The sequence below is a fragment of the Euprymna scolopes genome, chromosome 25 (assembly GCF_053919585.1).
Source record: "Euprymna scolopes isolate OS-2025 chromosome 25, ASM5391958v1, whole genome shotgun sequence".
Classification (NCBI taxonomy): Eukaryota; Metazoa; Mollusca; class Cephalopoda; order Sepiida; family Sepiolidae; genus Euprymna; species Euprymna scolopes.
The window spans coordinates 32,577,410-32,594,037 of NC_136506.1; the positions used below are offsets into that span (position 1 = coordinate 32,577,410).

Consider the following 16,628-nt stretch of genomic DNA (forward strand, 5'->3'; position numbering starts at 1 on the left):
ATGAAATTCAGTGCGGGGAGAAAAGTAGTCTCATCACAAAATTATGGGTCCGTAGACGCTGATCATTCATATTCCTAGCATTCTCCCCCTAAAGTGTTGCAGACACTTGTTCATGTTATAAAAACGGCCATCTTTTTTCCTTTCAGTTTTGACAACAAAACTAACATGTCCGTTCTTAGACTATTCACAATTGCTACCAAAACGAACCTTCTTTATAAAGCTGCTATATGTAAGATTAAATCACCCCAGGTCGGTATCGATTATGAACCAGATAGCGATCAATAGTATGTTCTATCATTATTAGATCCTTGACAGATGTTGAGGTCGCGAAATCAAGGCAGCGATTTAGCAAAACACAGCCCATACCCTGACTAGACTGATTTTTTTTTTCTAACTTGACCCCCCTCCCTTCACATTTCGCAGAGAAGTTAAAATCAGATATGAAAACCGAAATAATATTTTTTATACAAGTCTCTGTACTTGGGTTTGCACGTCTTATTTTTATTTTTAAATAGGATTTTCAAAGTTTAATTCAACTGTTACAATATCGTTTGGCCATAAAATTATCATAAAACTAGGATGTTCTTATTTGTAAAAATTATTCCATGTAAAACTCAGTCTCGTAATTGACAATTTGCTAAGAATGAAGAAACAAATGACGGTATTTATGCACATATATTACCGTGCTGAAATAACGTTATTTAAAAAGCCTTTCTTTACATGGGAGGGGATGTTTTTTTTTTTATTTTTTTTTTACAAGGTGGTCACCACTTATTAAGGCCTGGAAGCCACTCGGGGATAAGGGTTATTGCGTGTACAGTACGTTAATGTTGAGATTTGATAAAGTGTCTACTTAAGGGGGCGGTTCATCAGGAATTTGTTTATGTTGGACTTGAAGACATCCAAGTAGTAGTCAGGTGGGAAACAGGCAGAGGTATTTTGTAATTCTTCACTTTCATCTAACAATTTAATAAGATATCGTAAAATTTTAATTTAAAACAGAATGGTAATATAAGCGCACAAGCACCTAAATAACTCGAATCGAGAATTTCAATGTTTCCAAATTCCTTTCAAATTTTGAAGTGTTAGTTTTTAAGTATTAAGAAAATTAATGGCTGACTTGTGTACGAATAAACGCACGTGCATTATAGTAAATGTAATTTCGTAATTAAATTTTTAAACGTTAGTACATTGCCCTGTTGCATTTTCAATTTTATAAATAGAATATAGAATCATTCCAGTCTCCTACCCGATCTTTTCTTTGTTAGGCACGAATATTAAATTAATCGCAAACTATTACTTTGCAAAATATGTATATTTTTGTAAATTACGGATTTCTTACATGACTTTTCTATTTTTGTACTGCCACATAGACTTGGGGTTAGCTATAAGGACAGAAAACTTTATAAAACGCTAGTTATTTGAATAAAAATAATAAAGATAATTTTATTATAGATTACTTTTCCCAAGTCTTGTTATACATATTAGTGACGGGACGATTCCAAAATTCTCACCGATTCTGATTTGGCAAAAATCGCTAAATATTTAGCTACAAATCGTTTTCTTTAGATTACCGTAAAACGCCATTCAATATAACATTTTTGCAAACGCAAAATGTTCACTTATGTGGGTGATTTATAGATTTTACTTTTGTTTGTAGCTTAAAATCAAATATGTGCTTTTATTTATTTTTGTAGCAGTCATAAAAATAAGTTATGATCAAAAACCAAGCCAAATAATAAACAAAATCATTTTTTTGCATAGGAAAGTTGGCACAATTTTTTTCGATTTTCTCTATTCTCGATTCAAGAACAGTTTTTGCAATTTATCACGGGATTATATTACTTTATATATTCCCAATTGGTTTATATTTTGATACTTATGCAGAATACAGTGCTGACATTTTTTTTTTACATAGGAATCACCACTTATCAAGGCCCCGAGGCCACTTGAGGATAAAGGTTATTGAAGGTAAGTAACCAATAGGATAATATCGTAGTAGTCGTTATGTTTGGAAATTTGGTAGATTGGATAACTTAAGGGGGCATCAAGAATTTGTTTATGTTGGACTTGAAGACAACCAAGTTGTAGTCAGCTGAGAAACAGGCAAACGGAAGAATTCCTTCCACAAGCTCGCAGTTCTAAGAAATAAACATTGTTCATGGAATCTACGTTTTGATTTAGGCACAGTTAGAGTGGGGAAAGTTATTGACAGTGGTTTCAACTAGACGGGTGTTTTTCGAGAAAGATCGGCGAGGAGGGAACCAGAGATTGGAGCTCAGACGAGCACTTGCTTGGAAATAACGATAAAACAAAGACAGGCTTGCAACATCCCTTCTGTGGGAAAGAGGTTGCAGGGAAGAGAAAAAGGCATCGCCCACTAAGTTACGAAGTCTAGAAACCCATTTTAATCAGAGATGGGCTTTTTAAAAACTATTCTGTACCTTCACCTAACAATTTAATAAACAAACGATACCATAAAAATTGAATTTAACTTGAAAATCATAGCGTAAAAATAATAGCACGGTTCGTATTGTGCACAAGTACTTTAATTCTAAAACTATTTTGATCTCCAATTAATCAGTTTTTATTTTTCTCAAATTAGTACGTCAGATTATGTTCCAGGAAGTTGACAATGAACGCAAACAACTGCTATCCATTTTTTTTGTATTCTGCAGATTACCGTTTCTAATCTTGGGTATAATTTGCACGTTTCAGCCGATGTAACCTCCGATCTTAACATGCATCTCGTTTAACAATGGAATCTTATATGGAATTTTAAACTAAATTCTTTATTGAATCTTTGGGGTAAACTGTTCAGTTATGACCCGTACGAGACTGAAGTCAGTGGGGTCTGTTGCACCAGATGGATTTCTCATTACGATAAAACTAAGAAAGAGCAGATTTTTTTTTTGTTTAAAAACTAGTGGTCGATTTTAGTTGAACCTGGACAAGAAAAACTTATTTTGCTTATAGTTTTCAACAAACATTTCTAACAGTCTCTCTCCATTAATTTTATATCTATTTTATGTATGTAAATATTCGGTATAAAATTTTTAAAAAAATATGAGAAACGGACATTTATTATGCAAATCAATAAAACAAGTTACTCATCTTGTCTTGCACGGGAAAAAAGGATGTTAGCTGCTCCGATAAAATAATGTTTTATCCTCCGTCAAGGAAGGAGAAACAATTTAAATTTTTGTCCTAATCTAGAATTGAATCTTTTGGGAATCCTAATCTAAAAGCTCGTCTCCTCCATGGGAAGACAAGTAAATATAGATTTGCTAGTCTCATCTTTAAATAGTGTAACCCGGATATAAGCGACTTCTCTGGGCCCTACAGCTTTCTTATATCCGGGTTACACTCTACATTAACACAGGCTCTAATTTGGGACTAGAGGAAATCTCTTATATCCGTTTTTGTTATATTAGAATCTCTTATATCCGGGTTACGCTGTAGTTAAAATCGCCTAACCGAACCTTCATATTTCAGTAGATTACCGTTTAGAATTTATAACTTAACACTTCATTATTGTATCACGTGGTCATAAATGATGGAACGAGAACCATGTACTCTGTAGATTAAATCAAATTTAGGGTTTGTATTACTGTACACATAGATTCGAAAAAGTTGTCAAAAAACAAATATATAACAAATAAATGTTATCAAAGGCAAGATAAGTTACTTTTCTGCCAAACTGGATATATTTTTTGTGTTTTGATTCAATGTAACATATTTATTCAGCTCGAAAAACATACAGTGTTTACCGATGTATTCGAAAATTCAAGATGGCGTCTCACACCCTCTTTAACACCGTAAGTATGGAAAAAGGTGTTATAAATAAAAAAAAACTATACAAAATACTATTAAAACCCCGCCGAATATATGTCAACCTATGTCACGGTAACATATAGTGAGCGAGTTTTTAACAGTATTTTATCCGGTTTTTTATTTATAACATCCTTTCCCACACTTTCCGTGTTAAAGAGAGAATAAGACGCCATCTTGAATGTTCCAATACATCGGTAAACACTGTATGGTTTTCGAACCGAATAAACATGTTACATTGAATAAAAACACGAAAAATATATCCAGTTTGGTAGAAAAGTAACTTATCTTGCCTTTGATAACATTTATTTGTTATATATTTGTTTTTTGACAACTTTTTCGAATCTATGTGTACAGTAATACAAACCCCAAATTTACAGTTTAAAATCTCGTATATAATCCAGAATTCGATAAGACTCTAACAAGATCGGTGGCTACATCGGCCGAAACATTGTGAGAACATCCAAATTGAAAACGGTAGTTCGAATAAATCAAACACACATTATCAAGCCCATCTAAATGATTCTGAAGCTTTTATTATTTTTTTTTATTTAACTGGTATTTCGCGCGGTGCCTCCATGTCTCAAACTGACATTTATCTTTGCAAATAACTGCATTCGTTCTTGCTAAAATTTATTAGTCTATTATTGGTAGTCACAATAAATCGTTCGACTTTACAGTGGGGTAACGCCCGTATAGTTCACATACGCTCTCTATTGATTGAGTATTACCTATCGCTAAATGTAGGAAATTAAGAACTACCGAGGCATCATTTGCTTAAAGTGAGCAAACATTTTATCAGGGGAAGATGTTTTTTAATGATGATGAAAGAAAAAAGATCTAACTGTCTGTACATGTGATTGATCTCGCGGTCTTCATATGAGACTTTTGTGGAGTTTTACATTTTTATTTATTTTGTTTTAAGTTTTGGGATGACCCAGGGCCAGTAATGAATGAGTTCATGAGATGGAAATAATTGTTAGCCGAAAGATGACTAACAGTATGGGAGTATTAACACTGATTGATGGTATGAGCCGCATCTGATTAATGGGTCCATGCCATGAATTTGTTAACATTTGATTTGAAGAAAGCCAAGTTGTAATCAGCAGGGAAGCAAATTCGTAACAATGATTATATAATTATCTTATTGATAAAACGAAACATTAATCCATTTCCCCCATGAAGTAGGAGCAGTAGGTGCGTTTTATTTTATAGAATACCCGCCAGTAGAAAACTGTTAAATATCCTTTTGTTTTAACTATTTTATGTACAATATATAAAAAGATTACATTAGTAAGCTATTCTGTTAAAGAAACAATTAAAATTTGGTTTCAAGCAGTGGTAAATGTACCTGTAGCTTTAATTTTGAAGAACCTCTACATAACATTTTGGGATGTGACCTCTAACGTGTGTAAATGTAAAGTTTTTCAGAACTTCCAATTCATGAGCAATTAATGTACAACTGGCCATGAGAAAAGCAAGATGTTTGAAGATTAAGTCCAACGACTTTGAGGTATTGCCTTTGAGCGTTATTTATAGCCATGGAAAAAGTAATTTTTATTGGGAATTGTAAACGTTTGAACTGAAATACCATGCGAAAAGGAATAAGGGGACTTCGAAGAATTAAGTTTCACATTTAAGATTTCCAGTTATTATAATGGCTTCCAGAACATTAGTTTTAAGATTTTATTACTAACCGTGCGCCATTACACACTCTAGGAGAACCAAGATTTTTTAATAATCTAAATGTAGTTCCTTCCTTCAATATCAGGTAATGATGTGGCATTCCAGGTGGTTGTAATGAATTCTATAGGAAATTCTACTGCCTGATCTTCATCAATAACACAAAGGATAACCTTTAAAATAATATATCTGATACCTCAGCGCGAACGTGCAGTCTTAAGTTAACGACGCAGTTACTACACCGACTGGTCTATGACCGCATGAGCGAAAGTAGGTCGTTTTTTTATATTTAAACTAATTCAAGAAAGAAAGTGTTTTGCACCTGCGTGTATGGCTAAATTGTCATAAAGGAACGATTTTTTGCTACACCTCCTTGTAAAAAAAACTTTTAAGCCAATTTTTCGATATTTGTCGTCCAAAGGATGACGCTTTAAAATGATACCGATCACGTTAAAATCTGTCGCATTTGTCGAAAGTTTTCGCGAGACATATAAAACATACATGCATACATTTAAACAGATTTTTGCCCTTTATATTATAGAAGATGAAGAACTTCTCATTTGATTCTACTTGAAAAAAAACTTGTAAAAAACATTTTAAAGAAAAATATCGGAAAAAAAAAAAAAAACAGCGAATGTGATGAAAAAATAAATAAAATAAAAATCGAACGAAAAAATGGCATAAATAACCTGTTTCAATATTAAAACTTTAAAAAATCTATCCGGCATCTCGGCTCGAACGTGCAATCTTAAGATTACGGCGCTGCTACTATACCGAAAGCGGTCATTTTTTAAATTTTGACCCCTATTATGACCCCTAAATGTATTGTTTTTGGCTCAAAGCGAGTTAATTAGTTAGATACATGTCCAAGGAATCTATATCGAACATTTCAAGTGTTTAGATCTAAAATTGGCGGAGGAGTGTGGTAGACTTCTCAAAGGTCAAATCGTTGAACTTTGACCCATTAACAGCCAGATTTCTGGTCGACAACCGATTACAAAGATTTTCCCAAATCTCAGTACCCTGTATATCAAATTTTGAGTCTGTAGACTGAGAATTGACAGAGTTATTGTGCAGGGAAATGTACACAGACAAACAGATACACACACACACACACACACACACACACACAGAGAGAAAATTTCACTTTTATAGATATACTAGAATGGGTGCCCGACGTTGCCCGAGTGTTTGGAGGTGTATGCTGAGCAAAAAAAAAAAAAAGGTCAATTTTTTTTTAATTTGACCCCTATTATGACCCCTGAAAATTTATTGTTTTGGACTCAAATCAAATTACTAAGTTAGATCCATGTCCAAGGAACTAATATCTAAAATTTCAAGTGTTTAGACCCAAAATTGTCGGAGTAGTTTGGTAGAGTTTCTGGCCGAAAATCGATCACATCAATTTTCCCAAATCTCAGTACTCTGTATATCAAATTTCATGCCTGTAGACTAAAAATTGTAGCGTTATTGCGTAGGTAAATGAACACACAGACACACAGACTGTCAGACACCTTCACTTTTATAGATATACTAGCATTTCAGCCCGGCGTAGTCCGGGTGTTTTGAAGTGTATGCTGAACTAAACAAAAAAAAGGTCAATTGTTTAACTTTGACTCCTATTATGGCCCTTTAACATTCATTGTTTTGGGCTCGAATCAAGTTATTAAGTTAAATCTATGTTCAAGGAACCTATATCTAAAATTCCAAGTGTTTAGACACAAAATTGTCGGAGGAATTTAGTAGAGTTCTCAAAGGTCAAATCGTTGAACTTTGACCCCTTAACAGCCTAATTTCTGGGCGAAATACGATCACACCGATTCTACCAAATGTCAATACCCTGTATATCAAATTTCGAGTCTGTAGACTAAAAATTGACAGAGTTATTGCGAAGAAAAATGTACACAGTCACACAGACAGACACACAGACACGTTCACTTTTATAGATATATAGATAGAAAGATTATGGGTATATTATATATATTGTATGTATATTAAATATTTGATATGTTATATTTATATTATATAAATGTTATAGCATATTATTATAAATATGATATACTAGCAAGTCGCCCGGCGTTGCCCTGTTGTAATATAAGTTTAAATATGATACTTTAATTCATGCAGATAACATAGGAGGGCAAAAAATATGTCATCGTAGTTGGGATTATTATAATGGTGATTCAAAGGTTGTCTTATCATCATCTCATAAATCATGTTTGTAAAATTTGTTAAGTTTAATTTTTCATCATCACGCCCCCATTTTTTCTTTGCAATGTTTCTTTTAATGAAGAGTAGACAGCGCATTGTAGATGCGTTATCGGCAGTTCTCGTTACTCTCGCTTCTCCTTATTTGTCCTGCAGTCCTCATTTCCTATGAGTGATTTCTTTGACAAAAGGCGAAGAAAAATCTGCTTTCCAGGTCGGAAGTACTTCGTAAACAGTAGCCTGAGATGTCGGAAATTTTCTGTTTCTATATCTATCCTTGTGGCCATATCACTAGTAAGGGTGCTGGAGGTAAATGTTTCTTCTGAGCTGACGTTACCCGCCTGATATTCAACCTTGAATTAACCACCAAGAAGGCTGTCCTATCAGCAGGCACAAAGTACAGGGTCTGCTATATTGCCATTTGGTGAATGGATTCTGGACCATGCAGTAGTTTCTTGTGGGGCTTCTCGATGCCATACTAGTGGGTTACGGCTTTACCTTATCATGTGCTACAAAAAATTCCTGTCTTTTTCTCCCTTACTTTCCCCCTCAGTCCTGCTCTAACTAAGTCTGTCGACCTGTTACACAAATCCTAAAACCTCAACATAAAATATCTCCAGAAAATAAACCACGAATAAACCTAGAACCCCATACTTCAACGTAGACCCCTACTATCATTCTCCGACATCAGGGGTCTACGTTCCAACCTTCCAGAGGTTGAAACCAAATTACAGAGGACGAAACAGGACATATTCTTTCTAAGCGAAATTGGTATAGGACCAAACAATTCACTAGACGAGTTCATAATTAAAGGATACACTAACTTAACATCTAAATCTGACCCCCAAGATCGCCATGGGCATGGTATATGTGCCTACATTAAAGATGGCTTTCCGTGTGGTATGAGTATCTCCAGTGAGGACCCTAATTGACCTTATATGTGCTTCCGGGTTGAACTTGCTTCATCACCACATTTATATTTGCCCTCTATCGCCCCCACAACAGCAGAGTTACTATCTTTAAGAGCATATCTAAGAAAATTGACCACATCCTGTCAGCTCATCTTTCGGCTACCATCCACATTTGTGGTGACTTCAAGGTCAACAATGTGGAATGGTTGACCCACTTGAAAAAGATAGATGATGGGATGTTCTGTCACGATTTCGCCATTGCCTATTACCTCACCCAGATTGTTCACGAACCCACCCATGTGCCCGATACTTCCGGTCAGTACGGTAGCCTTCTAGACCTTCTTCTCACAACTTCCCCTGAGCTATGTTCATGTTCCGTTCTGTCTCCTCTGAGATCTTCCGACTACTCGGTTGTATCAGTTAAGATAAAAATGAAATGTAATAAGTCTTCAGACGTACATCTCCACCGTACTGTACATCGATACTCTACAGCTGACTTGGATAGCTTCTGTACATTTATATCTGATCTACCCCTTCATTCCATGTTTACAAAGGATGTGTCCTCTATAGTATCAGATCTGACCGAATGGTTAATTGTAGGCATAGACCAATTCATACCATCCAAAAATTCCAACAAAAACCTAACAGCCAGCCGTGGTTCTCTCCAGAATGTGCTGCTGCCATTGCGCACAGAAATCCCTTTTTTCATAGCTACCAACGTAATAGATGCACCGAGACTAAAGCTGCTTTAAGGACTGCAAGAAACCACTGTAAAAGAGTAATAAAAATGCAAGAGAGCTATATGCTCAGTCCGTTAAATCCAAAGTAGCTGAGCAGTGGTTGGTTCCCACCAGTTTTGGCAAATAGCAAACAGGATCCCGAACAGAAGCGTGCGTTCTATCCCAACCATCATCAATGAACCTGAGGTCATCTCTTCAGCATCAGACAAGACCAAACTATTTATCGAGAACTTTGCAGCTAGTTCTACACTATGTGACCAAGGCCATCAACTCCCCGTATTTCCTCCTATAACAAACAACACGCTAGGCAACATACAAATATCTATACATGAGATCACCAAGCTTATCAAGAATCTGTATTCCAGTAAAGCAACTGGCCCTGACGGCATACAAATTATAGTGCTGAAAAAGCTTCAACCAGAACTTGACTCCATGCTTAAAAAACTGTTTAAGCGTTGCCTTAAGGAAAAGTGCTTCCCAACACCATGGACAATCTCATCAGTATGCCCTGTATTTAAGAATTCAGATCGTAAGTCATCTACCTCTCAGTACAGACCAATAAGTCTCCTGTGTATCATGAGTAATTTGCTGGAATCCATATTAAATAGAGAAGTAGTCAACCACCTCAGAAGAAATAACCTTCTTAGTAACATGCAATACGGTTTCCGTTCTGCCAGATCTACAGCAGATGTGCTAACAGTTATATCTCATAGGATTAGTGAATCTCTCGACAAAGGCTTCCTTTCTAGGGCAATTGTTCTTGACATATCAAAGGCCTTCGACAAGGTATGGCATAAGGGCCTACTTCACAAGATTTCCAGCTACGGTATAACTGGAAATGTTTTCTCAATCATTAAATCTTTTCTCTCTGATAGGCTTATAAGAGTAGTGGTTGATGGGCAGAAATCAGAGGCCCACAGTATTAATGCTGGAGTTCCTCAAGAGTCCATCCTGGGCCCAACTCTCTTCCTGATCTACATCAATGATCTCCCAAAACACATACTTAAATCATTCGTTGATATCTATGCTGATGACACGACTATATATTGCAACACATCAAAGGCCGTAAATGACAAAGTTCTCTCTGATTCTGTCTCCTCTGATTTTGAGCGCGAGGTACAGTGAGGGGAAGAGGTGGCTGGTTACTTTTAATGCATCTAAAACCAAGCTCCTATCTTTACATCATCACCGCTCTGAACCCCATGTGGTATAAATTTAAATGGATGGATCTCGTCTAGGGGAAGCTCCATGTTTTGATAAGCTTCTGAGCTTGACCTTTACTCCTGACCTGAAATGAAACACGTACATCAAGTCAGTTGCCAAGGTCGCTGGAAAAATGATAGGATCCTTCTACCGCTCCCGAAGATATCTCACTGTTGATGCAATTCTCTATCAATGTAAAAGCCAAGTACGTCCAAGATTGGAGTACTGCTGCCACATCTGGGCAGAAGCTGCTTAAAACAGCCTATCCTGCCTTGACAGAGTACAAATTAGGCTTCGTGGTTTAGTGGGGAATGCCGTTTTCTCTTCCCTGCAACCTCTCCCCCACAGAAAAGACGTTGCGAGCCTGTCTTTGTTTTATTGTTACTTCCATGGCAAGTGCTCGTCTGAGCGCCAATCTCTGCCTCTCCCCTCGCCAATCTTTTAAGATAAACACCCGTCTTGCTCAAACCACTGTCAAAAATTTTCCCCACTCTTTATCCATGCCAAAACCATAGCTTAGATTCCATGAACAAAGCTTCTTTCATAGAAGTGCATGCCTGTATAACTCTCTTCCGTCTGCCTGTTTCCCACCTGACTAGAACCTGGATGTCTTCAAGTCCAACGTAAACAAATTACTAATGAACCGCCCCCTTAAGTAAGACACTATCTAATCTACAATACTAACGATTACTACGATACTATCCTGTTGATTACTGCACACGCAATAGCCCTTATCCCCGAGTGGCTTCCGGGCCTTGATAAGTGGTGACTATCTTGTAAAAAATCTCTCTATTAAATGGTATATTGGACTTTATATAAAGTAATAAGATCAAAACTACAAAACTATACTTAGATTCCATCAGCTAGAATCAAAGCCAAAACGTGCACGTCTCCGCCCTTATTTCTTTGCCTCTGGGCCCTCCACACACATATATATATATATATACACACACACACACAAACACACATATATATATACACACACAAACACACACACACACACACATATATATATATGTATATATATATATATATATATATATATATATATATATAATATTAGCAGTTCATCCCGGCTTTGCTCGGGCCCTATGTACTGTTCATAACTTTATGTGCATATGTATATACATATTAAAACGTTTGGCTCATGTCCAAGTAACTTATATAAAAAATTTGAAGTGTTTAGACATAAAATTGGCGGATGAGTTTGGTAGAGCCTGCAAATATCACCCCTTTTAACTTTGACCTCTTGGCAGGCAAATTTTTGCCCAAAAACTGATTTAGAAGCTTGCTGAATGTCTGAATATCCTTTATGTAAAATTTCAAATGTTTAGACTCAAAATTGGTTTAATAGTTTACTAGAGACCGCAAAGGTAAAATCTTTTGAACTTTGGCCTCTTAGAAGCCAAATTTTCAGAAAAAAAACCCAAACCATTAAAAAACTTGCCCTATGTATGAATACACTTCATGTAAAATTTCAAATGTTTATACCAAAAACTGGCCGAGTAATTTAGTAGAGACCGCAGAGGTAATTTCTTTTTGTAAAACTTTAAGCCCAATTATGACCCCTTAGCATTTATTGTTTTGGGCTCAAATGAAGTTATAATGTTAGATCCACGTCCAAGCAATCTATATCTAAGATTTCAAGTGTTTAGACCCAGAATTGGCGAAGGAGTTTTGTAGAGTTCTCGTTGAACTTTGACTCCTTTAACAGCAAAATTTCTGTTCGAAAACCGATTAAAAAGATTTTCCAAAATTTTAATACCCCTTATGTCAAATCTCGAGTCTGTAGACCAAAAATTGACAGAAAAATAGTTAGCCGAAACGTCCTGAAACAACAGCTAAAAGATGAGGATAACATTCCGCAATAAATAAATTAATAAAGAAAAATCTATTTTACCAGACGTATCCTTACTAGTTATTCTACTTTGATTTCATTTGAGAATCCATAAAAATCTCCTTTCGTTAGCAATGACCCGCTAGAAGACTCAAGTAACTAATAAAAAACGTCTAAGTCAGTAACGCCTATAATGAAAATTGAACCTACTACATACGTCGACCATGATCAGCTTGAAGTTTTAATAAAGTAATACATTTAAAATTATATTCTTGGTGAAGGATTGAACCTTGAACCTTCAGAAGACTAAAAACTGATTGTTACTTTTACATATTTATCCGTTGTGCCACGTGCCCATTCTAAAACAATACGATACGACTATTATTTATAAACATTGGACCACCTCCCTCCACGGGAGAACCTTTGTGGCCTTCGAACCAAGATCAAAGTGTAGTATCTGTTACAGCAGATGCTGCTATCAAAGACCATTGTCCTTGTGGCGGTCTTTTGGTCCATGTAGGGGCAACCCTATATATCAAATGGCCTTCACTATCCAACTCCCATTTCCCACCTTTCGGGAGCTGGTCCCACTTTCCCCCCCCTCTCTCCATATTAAAAACCGGCCTTGTGCCTAATTTGCTCAGTGGAGAAGCAAATAAACCAAGACTATTATTTATAAACATCCTTTCACCCCTTTACAATTTGTTCGCCTTTTTTTTTTATATTATATAAATAGAACTGTTCTGTTTTAAAACATGCGCAATCTCGTTCTCTTACCAAACTAAAAAAAAAGAAAAACAAAAACAAAAAGTGAGCAAAATGTGCTCTTCAAAGTGTTTCTTCATCGTTTCCAATTTGGTTCTCATGATTTTGTCTTTGATAATCCTTGTCTTCAGTGCGATAATACAAAACTTTGATAGCAGTTATATTTTGTTTCGCGAATACGTTTGTACGCCGACCGGTATCTTCATAATCTTCGGCAGTTGTCTCCTCTGTATTTCCTTATTTGCCTTGTTCATAGTCTACGTCCGAAGCGCCTTTCTGCTGTCCATCTACACCTGTATCCTCTTCGTTGTCAGCGTCGTTGAAGTGGCTATCGTGCTCGCCTTCTTCGTAATGAAATCCCATGTGATTAATCTTATTACGGATTCCTTGTTCCTAGCCGAGTCTAAGTACACTGTTGACAAAACCGCTGCCGAAACCTGGGATACTGTCCAACGAGACCTGATTTGCTGCGGTGTCAAAAACTACACCGAATGGTTTCAATATTTTAGCAATACCTCCGTGCCAGATTCCTGCTGCGATTTTTACACTGTCGGTTGTGGTCAAGTTGCCGTCAGTAACGGAAACTTTTACCAAAATTCTTGTGCCAGCGCCATCGCGAACTGGACTTACGGACATGTCGTTACAACAGCTATATTTTTCTCTTTTACTTTGTTACTGCAAATCCTGTCTCTTATAACCTCCCACCTGTATCGAACAACCATTGATAGTTTGACTCTGTGAAAGTCTGCACTTATTTCTGAATATATTTCACTGTTTAAATAATTGTTAATCTTAATCTCCGTTAATCTCTTTCAGTTCTAAGAGATCTGTTATTTAGAATCTATAACCAACTTTATGAATTGTCTTCTCAAAATATTTAACTTGGTACTAATACATAATAGCGTATCGAATTTTAAGGTACTTATGCGCTTTTTATGCTGAAATGTTATTTAGAAGCCATTAACATGAGGAAAGTGTTCTGTAATTCTGTATTTTCACCTAACAAACTTTAAACTTAAATATTTAAAATAGTACGGTAACAAATGTGCATAAGCACCAATTTAAATCTTACTCCTGTTTACCCCCCCTCACCATTAAATCTACATGACTGCAAAGAATAAACGTTTTCTAAATAACATTGAAATCCCTTTTTAATAAGGGACTTCTAAAACTTTAAGTTTTGTACAAACTAAGTTTGGAATTCTCTAAACGAGCGCCAACCACTCTATTTTTTTTTTTTTTTTTTTCCAACGTTTTGCAATCTAAAATTTTTCAACTTCAGTGAATTATTGAACCCTAAACAAGATAATCTAAAGTTTTTTCGATATTTGAAAGGGGTGCTCACTTAAAATGTTAAACATTTTTATAACACATGAAGGAATTATTGACCCCCCCCCCCTCTTTTTCTATACTTCAGCACTTTTGCTACCGTGCTGAAATAACCTTATTTCGAAAGCCATTATTAACATGGGGTGTCGTTAACAATTTAAAAAGGTTGTAAACTCAAACTTTTTTCTCGAGTGTGCTGAAAACGAATATCACATTAAAATTTACATCTAACAAGTTTTGTGGATACTAAGCAAAAGGGCAGTACTTTCCGTGTTTACAACATGGGGATTGATTTACTATAACGTAACAAGTGAGCATCCCTTTCAAATTTCGAAATAATGACCTAAAATTTCTTCTATAATCTGGTATAGTGTTCAATCTACTGAAAAAATTGCAAGAAGTAGGTGACACTCGTTCAGGTCCACTCTTTACACGATTAATGCTCAGGTACTCCGGTTTACTCAGATTAATGCTCGGGTACTGATTTTGCACAATACATGATTTTAAATCTAGGTGTAGCATTGAAAAAGTCTAATTGAGTTGTTCTCCAACATGCAAGTCGAAATAAAATACAAGAATTACTGTTAAAGTAAAAAAAAAAAAAACTTATTTCACTGTATATCCTATGGTGGTTATGAAAAATAAGACTTTTTTTTTTTTTTTTTTTTTTTTTTTGGCGTAACCATAATTAGTTGAACCATGAAATTCTGGTTCAGTCCTACTTACTGCTCGAATTCGCCATTAGGAATCTGTTTTTTTAAATGAGAACTACTTGTTAATGCCAGTGTATTCTCAAGAATCAAGATAATGCGTATAGAATTCTTGAACTAAACTAATTTTGGTTTCTGTATCTTTGGTTCTTTATCGCGTAACAATAACTGAACGCTCTCAAAAGTGCAACGAAATAATCTTAATTCCATTTAAGCCTTTTCTATTTCGCCTACTCTTGAATAGGATTAGCTTTTCGCTTTCACTCCACATTTACTAGATGAGTGGAACTGAACTCCTATTTTGTGCTCCTCACTATTAAATAAATAAATTATATAGCAGTTTTAGACTTCGCCATGGGCATCAGAATTCGCTACCAGATTCTTAAGCTGCCTGAGAATCGTATAAACTGATGACATTAGTAACTAATATATGTATATCGTTGTACTCGTGACAGTTCTTTATACTTCGTCGATATATCACTGATTATTTTTTTACTTTGATTTCCTTATGCAGCCCCCCCACCACCATCGTTTAAGTATTTTTCAACCAATAAAACAAACCTACTTTTATTCAGTATTTTCTTGTAATAAACTACGATCACGGAATGGGAGTCTTTTTACAGGTCCAGTAGCTTAAAGCTCGGCATTAAACAGTTGTATTTTAAGTAACTTTTGCGTTAGAAACTTGACCACTCCTTCACTGTGACTTGAATGTTAATTAAATGCGTTTCCTATTTTTATTTTAATGGCGGGAAAAAAACCTGATGTAAAAATATTACTTGAGAGGCATGAATTTGGACTATTTCCTAGCCACTATTCTCATTTTGCTTGTTATATTTAAGGTTCTGCCGATGTAACTGATTTGATTTCGAGCTCCAAGTCCAGCACAGAATTTCGAACTAAGCCTTTCATTTAAATAATTCGTTCAGTTCGAAATATAGTAACGGTACGAGTAAAAGGTTCAGTCTAGAAACCTGCACTTAAAGAGCCTCTGAAGGTACAGAATAGTTAACAAAAGCATTTTCTCCAATGTTAAGTACGTTTCAAAACGTTAGTTAGAAACGCATTCTTCCCGTAAATATGCGAGAAGCTTCATTAGTTAACTTCACTGAATTGGCTAAAATGTGAATAGTGTAACCCGGATATAAGATACTTATCCGGACCCTCCAACTCTCTTCTATCCGGGTTACACTGTACACTAAAACCGGTTCTCACTCTGGACCAGTGGAGATCTCTCATATCGGTTCTTATATTAGGGTCTCTTCTATCCGGGTTACACTGTACATTAAAACCGGTTCTCACTCTGGACCAGTGGAGATCTCTCATATCGGTTCTTATATTAGGGTCTCTTATATCCGGGTTACACTGTAAGATAAAAATAATCCTGAAAACGAGCTTTTTTTTTTTTTTT

At 35.7% G+C, this 16,628-nt stretch overlaps 1 protein-coding gene across 1 annotated transcript; it reads left to right on the plus strand.

The window, feature by feature from the left end:
• Positions 1-4,821: 4,821 nt before the first annotated feature.
• On the plus strand, positions 4,822-16,388 carry LOC145247147 (tetraspanin-3-like). Its single transcript, XM_080108789.1, has 2 exons — positions 4,822-4,858; positions 13,150-16,388. The coding sequence occupies exons 1-2, from the start codon at positions 4,822-4,824 to the stop codon at positions 13,917-13,919; spliced, it is 807 nt and encodes a 268-aa protein (XP_079964915.1). The 3' UTR covers positions 13,920-16,388.
• The last annotated feature ends 240 nt before the right edge of the window (positions 16,389-16,628 follow it).